Source organism: Sinocyclocheilus rhinocerous, unplaced genomic scaffold (genome assembly GCF_001515625.1).
Source record: "Sinocyclocheilus rhinocerous isolate Xijiao unplaced genomic scaffold, SAMN03320098_v1.1 scaffold2085, whole genome shotgun sequence".
Taxonomy (NCBI): domain Eukaryota; kingdom Metazoa; phylum Chordata; class Actinopteri; order Cypriniformes; family Cyprinidae; genus Sinocyclocheilus; species Sinocyclocheilus rhinocerous.
In genome coordinates this window covers 65,270-75,269 of record NW_015623685.1, presented here as the reverse complement: position 1 = coordinate 75,269, position 10,000 = coordinate 65,270, and the positions used below count along the sequence as shown (strand labels likewise).

Sequence of the window (10,000 nt, the reverse complement as noted above, 5' to 3'; positions counted from 1 at the left end):
TGACCCCTTTAAGTCTCTGACGCAGTACGTTTGCTGCCTTCCACAGCAGCAATAAACTGTTTTATCTGCAAACTGGCAACCCGGAGTGTCAAAATACTATTGGATGAACTGGCAGTGGGCGGAGTCACACTGAACACAACAAAACTGACATTTCGACGCAGCACGCACACTTCAAAATACAATAACTGACTATATCATTGTTTTTCAGAGAGACAAGTATATGAACTTAGCATGTTTTCTATCTGCGAATGCAGTATGGTATTTTTATGCTTTAGTACAGGCAAAATATTACATACAGCGCCTTTAAAAATAAGATGAGTACAGCTATTAATATGCATTCATAACATGACAGCGACCCCCACTGGCCTTTTCTTCCATTTTTACACACATTTATGCTGCTAAACAATGCACCAATCAGATCTCCTGACATCCATCACGTTTGTGACAAAACCAGTCATAAGGGTCAATCTTTTAAAATTGAGATTTATGCATCATCTGAAAGCTGAATAAATGAGCTTTCCATTGATGTATGGTTTGTTAGGATAGGACAATATTTGAAAATCTGGAATCTGAGGGTGCAAAAAAAATCTAAATATTGAGAAAATCATCTTTAAAGTTGTTCAAATGAAGTTCTTAGCAATGCATATTACTAATCAAAAATTAAGTTCTGATTTATTTACAGTAGGAAATGTACAAAATATCTTCACGGAACATGATCTTTACTTAATATCCTAATGATTTTTGGCATAAAAGAAAAATGTATAATTTTGACCCATACAATGTATTGTTGGCTATTGCTACAAATATACCCCAGCGACTTAACACTGCTTTTGTGCTGCAGGGTCACATATTGTGTGCAGCATTTTAACTTATGACTCAATCAGCGGAGTACAAATACACTAGTATTAGCTCTCAAAGGTTTTGAATATCAACGCAACTGAAAATTGTGTTTTATTCCATGTTTATGCCCTTAAAAATATCTTTTAATTGTAGACCAATTATCATAAAACTGCATTTGATGCCACGAACGAGGAGAACAGGTGATTATCAGTCTTCACACAGCAGGAGTTCTGTAAGTGAGCTCTAGGTTTATTCCCACAGGTTTCCTGGGGTGCGGATGAAAACGTATTCATAATAATAATAATAATAGTCATCATCCAAACATAACCAGTACATTGTCTAGGGCAAACATAATGATACGAGCAGATGAACACCAGAAACACAGACAAACAGATCAGTGCCAAAGCTGGTTTATTATTTTATTACAAAAATAAAATACAAATGACTATAGAGACACAGCAGACGTCAGAAACGCTCACGGACCGTCAGAAGAGTCAAGTAAGTACGGGACACTACTGTTATGAATGAGAATGAAGTAAAAGCTCGACGTGCTTACAGAAGAACTGGTTTGCGCTGTGATTTGGCTCGATATTAAACGTCTCTTTTATTAATCACACATTTGACAACAGACTTGGAGCTGCTCGATGTCAAAGGTTTCATATTTCAGAGCACCAGAGTAACGCGACCGGCGGTGCTCAAAACAACGTCTGCAATCATCGTGACGCCGGAAAACACTAATGATCCAAAACAAACAGAGTTAGAAGACAAACTCAGACAAACTAACGTCTCGACTCTCACTCGAACACAGTAGTGAGTGTCCGGTGAAGAAACGCATTCGCTCGGATTACACAGGGACGGAGTCGAGTATTGCTCGTTACTGCAGCTCACAACAGAGAGTCCTGGGGTTTTGCATAGCCTAGTTAGTTAGTTAGTTAGTCTGGATCTCAACTGGGAAAGGCACAGAGTCTGTAAACGTTGTGGGAATTGGGCTGGAGTCGAAGAATCGAGTACGACGCCGTCCTTCAGTGCAACAGTGACGCATGAAAAAACAAACGCGACAGACTCTAGAAAACCAACCGGAAACATTCTGATCTTGATTTTAGCCCTTAATGCAGTAGACGTCAGTCTGATCAGAGGCTATCAGCCTCTACGACACACATCTGATCACATCTGTGCTTCACTAATGAACACTAATCATAGAGGTGAGTCATGTGACTACTCACTCACACACACACACACACTCTCTCTCACACACACACACTCACACACACACACACACACACACACACTCTCTCACACTCTCACACACACACACTCTCTCACACACACACACACGGGACGGCACGCTTGTTTACAGCAGCCGAGTGAAAAAGGTAAAGGCCACGATGAGACACAAGACGATCAGCTGACTGTGTGTTTATCTGCTCTATCAGCACAAACATCACATAAACTACAAGTGCCGCCCTGCGTGTGTGTGTCTCTGTGTCTCTGTGTGTGTGTGTGTCTCTCTCTGTGTGTGTGTCTGTCTCTGGGCTGAGGTCTCAGGGCAGCTGTGAGAATCAAACCGTGGTGTGTATGATTGGTTCAGTGTGTGAGAGGGATGCAGTCAGAGACGCACTCGAGGCGTTACGCTGCTCAGAAGACAGTCTCTCCCAGACTCCTCACTCCTGATCACACACACCGGGCCCCTGACACAGAGCCTCCTCCTCGGGCCCCAAGCCCTCGTCCAGCTGGCACACACACACCTCGATGCCGGAGTCTCCGGTCACGTGTCTGCGCCGGCCGCTGGGCTCCTCGCGCTCCTGCTGCGTCTCCTGCGTCTCCAGCTCCTGCTCTGGAGGAGAGTAGGGTGGAGGAGGCGTGGGCGGGTGAGCCATCACCTCCTCGTAGTCGGGCAGCTTACAGTCCGTCCAGAAGCCTGTAGGTGATGCACACACACGGTCAGAGCTCCACACAAACCACAGACGACTGACTGACCAGCTGCAATGAATGCAGTCTTAAGGAGGACTGATGGACTATACTCAATACGATCGATCAGGCTCTTCTGAATGACAAGCTCAAACAAAAACATTAAAGCACCATAACGGCCCGTCACATGACTCCTCTGACGTCATACGACCGTCAAACATCATTCACGTCTGTGTTCAGTGAATAATGGCAGCTTTGGAGTCATATGGACTAAAGTTAATGTTGCATTATATTTAGCTGAGGACATCTCCTTTGTGTCATGGAGGAGCAAACAGCATAGAGATGAGAAATGAGGTCACACTTTAGTTTGGGGACCAATTCTCACTGTTAACTATTAACTAAGAGTTTCCCCTCAAACGCCTGATTTGCTGCTTATTAAGAGTTAGTAAGGTAGTTGTTAAGTTTAAGTCTGGGTTTGGATTAAGGGATCTGAAATATGGTCATACAGAATAACGCATTAATATGTGCTTTATAGTAATAATGCAGCCTTATGTCTCTCATGGGACGAAGAGGATTAAGTAAGCTATAATAATAATAATAATAATAATAATAATAATAATAAACAGCCAATATGCTAGTAATATGCATGCAAATAAGCAACTAGTTAATAGTGAGAATTAGTCCCTAAAGTGTTACCATAAGAGAACTAGCCAGCAGGGTCATTCCTAGAGAACCAGGTTCTCCCTCGGCTGATGTCGAAAACCAGTGATCGGAGCGGTTTTTGTTGTGTGTGGGTTTCATGATAACGGAGATGGAATATAAACACAATTTGCGCGATTAAGAGAGCAAAAAGTTGGGCTAAGAGACCAAATCTACTACGACAACTTGCAGTGTTACATATCATCGAGGCTGAGAAAAGAACACAACGGGTAAATGCCCTTAATATCGCTGCTTTCCATGTTCGTGGAGTAAATATGATTGCATGGCTTTTTAAAAATGCCAGGTGGTCTGTGTTTCGTAAACGTTTGGCCAATCAGCGTACACTTACGTCACTGATAGTTCCTATAGAACCGTCCCTAGTTCCTGCGGTTAACACAGAGCTGAAATGTTCAACAGCCCAGAGAGGAAAACTGTGTGGTGCTAATAATGCACAGGAGACGAGAAGATGACGTATTTTCCCCGAGTTTATTAAAACGCCGACACACTTTTAAGTTGTGGGTGAACGAATCCTTCATATCAAGTGACACGGCGCCAACATTTACTGTATTTTCTGATCATTTCTAATAATAGTAATTGCTTACATTTATATAGCGCTTCTCTGGGTACTCAAAGTGCTTTACATAGAAGGGGGGGTCTCCTCAAGCACCTCCTGGATGAAGCGACGGCAGCCATACTGCATCAGAACACCCCCAAACACCAGCTTACTGCTGGAGGAGACCGTGATGAAGCCAGTCAGAATCTGGGGATGATTAGGAGGCCATGGTGATGCCGAGGTCACGCCTACACTAGTCCTCTAACCAGCACTGACACATCAGAAACTAGTCCAGCTCACTGGTCAGTTGTTTGGTGACCAGTGGCCCGTTTCTGAAGAGAATAAAGTGCAGAGACTGGCGTCAGAGACCAGCCGCTGACAGGTAGAGCGTCAGTGATGCCGATATATATCATCTGTGATATCGTAATTGTTGTTTTAACGATGTGCAATTTGACATTATCGAGTATTTTGCAAAAACCGTTCAAAACACCCTCAGAGTGCACGCATACATTACATGAAGCCTAGACTAGAGCGAATTTAGAGTGTGTTCTCTCACTGCATGATTCAGTCTAATAAAATACATTCAGAATGATCACAAAATTCAAGATATGGGGGCAGAAAATTTATATATTTATATCATTTCATATAGCTAATCAATATCAAACAAAGAGTGCCATTTTTTTTTCTACAAAAATTACCATGATTACAAACGTGATATTGATTTTTTACAACAGTTCAATAAACAAGAAGTTAATTAAGAGACTTATGTTTTAGACACCATATGCCTGTTTGTGACTTGCTGCCGGTTTTAATTTCACATTTATAGTATCTTTTTATTATTTCAATAATTTCAAATATCAGTATTCAATGTTTTATTAATATATCAAAACATTTATGCATTTGAAACTGCAGGTTAAATGCATTCATGTTCTGCACTAAACAGTAGCGTGTAAAATACATACATTTATACTACGGAGCCGTTGAACGCTTGAATCTGATTGGCTGATGAGCGTTCTAAGGTGTGCAGTTATTTTCAGGGAAACGCACGGTGAAGTAGTTCCAGGCAGCTTTTGACTGCATCACATGACCATATCACTTCCCAAATAATTTGAGTTATTTCAAAGGTCCTTACAGCCAAAAACAGCAAAAGAACCAAACCCCACAACGACACTGACCAAACAAATAAATACAGTTAACAACAGGATGAAAAAGACAGATTATTTCCATATTTTTGCCACAAACTCATGTTTTATTATGTATGGAAAGCACTCTATTTATCCCGCTCGCTCTCCCTCACAGACACACACAGAAACATAGGCTACGTGCTAATGTTGTTAGAGCTACTCTGACGATTTTATCAGTAAAATAGCAGCTTAAAGACTACATGACATTCCTCACAAGCGAGGCACGGTTCTTGAGGAAAGTGAACTTAGATTCAGACTCAGAGAGGCCATCTCTCCCTCTCTCTAATAATTAACTGCATTATTGTAACTGTAGTCATTAACTGCATTTGTCTGCAACGGCTCAAGCCTCGTTACTAGGTCTAAAATGATGTTTGGGAATTAGCAACGGAGCGTTGGATGAGATGTGGAAGAAACAATCCTACTCACAATAGCGTTTTAAGTAGAAAAACCAGACAAATGCCTTGAAATATCTCATCTGATCGATGTCTTGAGGTGTGGTAACCGTTAGGGCTGGGTAAAAAATATTGATGATATCTCGATATTAATCGATTCTCATTTTTACGGAACGATATCGATTCCTAAATCTCAAGAATTGATTAGTCTCGCCTGTTTTCAGTTAATGGAAGGAACACTGAAGCGCACTTCCCATCCAATATATCACAATAAGCATTGTGCTTTGGTGCTTTTAATATGAAACAAAGTCTCAGATTTCAAATTCTGTCCATTGTATTGCAGTATTCAAACAATAAATGCTGTTTTGATGCTGTTTAATGTGAAGTGACAGATCGCTGTAGCGTCTCAGTTCAACAGACGCAGCAGCGCGAGGCGCACGTGAACTGATCATCTCCTCCGCTTTAATACTAGTTATAGCACAGAATAAACATGACTAAACGTCCGAAGGTAAGTTAAAAGAAAGAGTACAGCTTTACAATCCGTATCCTGTCTCGTGTAATCGCTCGATCAGTGTTTCAGCCGCGCAAAGACTTCAATATAACGGCTTGTAAAGAGTGTCACATAACGTCACATTTACCTCAGAAAAACATATTCGGTGACCATAAACTCATTAGTAAGCTAGAAAAATAAACTGTAGAGAGGGGCATTTTGCTAAATATATGCACCATATAACATATTCATTATCATTTTTACTGTTCTTCAATGTTTAATTTATGTTTGGATAAATCCATCAAGTTTTTATGATAGCCACCATTATGTTTATATTTCAAAAAAACAAATTGAAGTAGAAATATTAATATGTAACTGTAACGTTATTATTGTAAAAACTTCATTAATTTTAATCTTAAATTTTATAGTAATGTAGTACCAACTGACTCTCATATATATTTTACAGCATTAGTTGAGAGATTTTTATTGGATATACAGTGGGTACGGAAAGTATTCAGACCCCCTTAAATTTTTCACTCTTTGTTATATTGCAGGACAGCACCTGCGTTAAATATATGAGTGTCACAGCAAAGGGGGTGAATACTTAGGACCATGTGATATTTCTGTTTTTCTTTTTTAATAAATCTGCAAAGATGTCAACAATTCTGTGTTTTTCTGTCAATATGGGGTGCTGTGTGTACATTAATGAGGAAAAAAAATTAACTTAAATGATTTTAGCAAATGGCTGCAATATAACAAAGAGTGAAAAATTAAAGGGGGTCTGAATACTTTCCGTACCCACTGTATATATACAAAATAATCGATATTGAATCTAATTGCAAGCTTGTGAATGAGAATCGAATCGAATCATGAAATTTGTGTCAAAACCCAGGCCTAGTAACCGTAGTAACTTTGGTCCACACCCTGTGCATTATTTTCTAACAATTCAACGGCCCGTCGTCAAATATTCCTCACCTAAATGCCACTTCAGGTGCCGCTTGTATTTCCTCTGCATTCCAAAGATGAATTTTGTTGATAAGAAATTTAATTTGCTTGGTAACAGCCCAAATGTCTTATAATTCTAATTCACTGATTAAACGTAAGAATTTGACTCAAAAGATAATGCACACTTTTAGAAAAAAAAAAGGCTTTATAAAGGTAAAAATCAATTTAAACTTATCAGAAACGTATGAAATCAGAAAAATATGAATATCAAAAACTTTAGGAGTCAGTTTAAGATACCAGCACAATAACACACTCAGCTAAATATAGTCTAATTATCGTTATTGATGAAATCTCAGAAAATTTTGAGATATTATTTTCTGTCAATATAGCAGAGCCCTAGTGTGGAGGCAGTACTCACGCAGGTTGAGAGGAGGAGGAGGAGGAGGAGGAGTGATGAAGGAGCTGGAGGCTCCCTGATACGCCATCAGACTGATCTCCCTCTGTCTCTGCTCCTGCTGCAGACGCATCTTCACTCGCCGGTGTCTGTATGCACAGCAGCAGCTCAGCATGATGATGAGGCTCCAGACCAGCCAGAACCCTGCAGACACACCACCACCATCATCATCATCATCCTCATCCTCAGTCCTGCTTACACTCTGGGGATCAGTCATGTGCTATCGCAGCGAATCACTTCCAGTGTCACACGACTTTAATGATTAATACAGGTAACTGATTAAATTAATAAATTGTTGATTAATCCATTTCAGCTCAAATGTGTTTCAGTATTTACTAGGGATGCACCGAATGTTCAGCAGCCAAAAGTATTCGGCTAAGCCAAATTCGAGTAAGCCAAAAGACAAATAAATTGTACTGAACAATGACGTGACACGATCAAATAGAGGCGCGCACTAATGCAGCAAACATGCCACAGTGTGGAAGTGAAAAATTTAAGGGGGTCTGAATACTTTCCGTACCCACTGTACAAATGAGGACAATAAAAGCAGTCAAAACTAACAAAAGAGCAACAATATAAGTGCAAATGTCAAGTCTTGGTTAGCCTAACGCAACGTAGCAAGGTATACAGTCATGGCCAAAAATATCAGCACCCTTGGTAAATATGATCAAAGAAGGCTGTGAAAACTAATCTGCATTGTTAATCATTTTGATCTTTTATTTTAAAAAATTCACAAAAATCTAACCTTTCATTGGATAATAATACATAGAAACAATTAACGTAAATGGAGGGAGTGAGCGGGAGTGTTGGATTCTTAACAGTGTGGTGGGCCGACATGAACACTCATGTCATCTTCATGAGTATTGAGCCATGAACTGTTTTTAACTGTTTTAGGCCACGTAATCTACCTGTTTCTAAATGCAATTAACAGGATGATCAAAAATAAATTCATTATCTAACTCTATTCTTTGATGCAATAAAAAAGAAATCAAAGAGGGACTTTCTGGCATAAGCAGCGACACATGGTGCTAGAAGGGAAGAGGTGGACGCTGAGAATTGAAGTCAACTGATATGAAACTGCTTTGATCCACTTACCATTTGCCTCTCCTGTCTCTCCAGGGCAGCTCTGTCTCTAGTGATTTGTCTCTGGGTGCCTCTCAGCTCTTTGGACTGCTCTTTAATGATATCTGTGACAGGATGGGGCAGAGAAAAACATGCAATAAAACCGTCTGGAAAATCCTCATACAGTTCACTGATCCGAAACTGAGAGTTTTTTCTCCTCCCTTTTTCCCCTCCTCCTTTGGTCTCTCTCTTATTCAGCCACAAAAAAATTTAAAGGCGTTTGGCTGACAGTCTACAGTAACAATGCAAAAGTTCTGCTACAACTTATTTACACAATTTTTTATATATGTTTATTATATATACGGCACCCTTGGTAAATATGATCAAAGAAGGCTGTGAAAATTAATCTGCATTGTTAATCCTTTTGATCTTTTTTTTAAAAAATTCACAAAAATCTAACCTTTCATTGGATAATAAGAATTTAAAATGGGGGGAAATATCATTATGAAATAAATGTTTTTCTCAAATACATGTTGGACACAATTATTGGCACCCCTAGAAATTCTTCTGAGTAGAATATCTCTGAAGTATATTCCCATTCATATTCACAATTTTGAGCACTCCAGGGTGATTATGAACATGAAATTATCCAGCCATGGCAAACTGTTTCACAGGAATATAAACAGGAGGGAAAACAAAGCCCAAATTCCCTTAATCATCATCACAATGAGAAAAACCAAAGAATATATTTCTGATGTGCAGCAAAAGATAATTGAGCTTCACAAATTAGTGAAGTGGCTTTAAGAAAAGAGCTAGAGCAGTGAAAATCCCCTTTTCCACCATCAGGGCAATAATGAAGAATTTCCAATCAGCAGAAAATGTTATGAATCTGTCTGGAAGAGGACGTGTGTCTATATCGTCCTAATGCACGCTGAGGAGGAGAGTTTGAGTGGCTAAACACTCTGAGGACCACAGCTGGAGAACTGCAGAATGTTCTAAAGAATCTTTGGCCCTTGTATTTACAGCAATGATGTTTTCATACAGATGTCACAACGCAGAAAAATCTAAATTTTCCTAAAACAAGCTTCATTTTCTTTGGGCAAAATATACATTTCCATTTATTCCTTTTGATTTTGAGTTGATATTTGAGCTGAACATGCTCTTTTTACGGACTGGTGGACCAAACACTTCACTAGCACTGTACTGTTGTGTGTGTGTGTGAGTGTGTGTGTGTGTGTGAGTGTGTGAGAGAGTGTCTGTGTCTGTGTAACGCTGTGTGTGTGTGTGTGTGTGTGTGTGAGTGTGAGTGTGTGAGTGAGAGAGAGAGTGTGTGTGTGAGAGAGAGAGAGAGAGTGTGTGTGTGTGTGTGTGTGTGTGTGTGTGTGTGCGTGCGTGTGCGAGAGAGTGTGTGTGTGTGTGCGCGTTTTTGTGACAAATAAGGACATAAATTTGTATAATGACAAGGGTATGACA

At 39.8% G+C, this 10,000-nt stretch overlaps 1 protein-coding gene and 1 long non-coding RNA gene across 4 annotated transcripts in view; one reads left to right on the top strand and one right to left on the bottom strand.

Moving 5' to 3' along the window:
• The window catches only part of LOC107728813 (uncharacterized), a 15,998-nt gene extending 6,091 nt beyond the window's left edge, over positions 1–9,907 (top strand). Inside the window, exons 2-3 of the long non-coding RNA XR_001638515.1 lie at positions 5,677–5,681; positions 9,873–9,907. This is a non-coding gene — a long non-coding RNA (uncharacterized LOC107728813). The remainder of the gene's footprint in view (positions 1–5,676; positions 5,682–9,872) is intronic.
• Positions 2,322–10,000, bottom strand: part of LOC107728527 (WW domain-binding protein 1-like) — a 12,139-nt gene continuing 4,460 nt past the window's right edge. For all 3 annotated transcript variants that reach the window (XM_016538843.1, XM_016538765.1, XM_016538924.1), the window contains exons 3-4: positions 7,430–7,609; positions 2,322–2,758 (exon numbers count right to left, since the gene is read on the bottom strand). In XM_016538843.1, the coding sequence (XP_016394329.1) occupies positions 2,502–2,758; positions 7,430–7,609 (437 nt within the window). In that variant the 3' untranslated portion in view covers positions 2,322–2,501. The remainder of the gene's footprint in view (positions 2,759–7,429; positions 7,610–10,000) is intronic.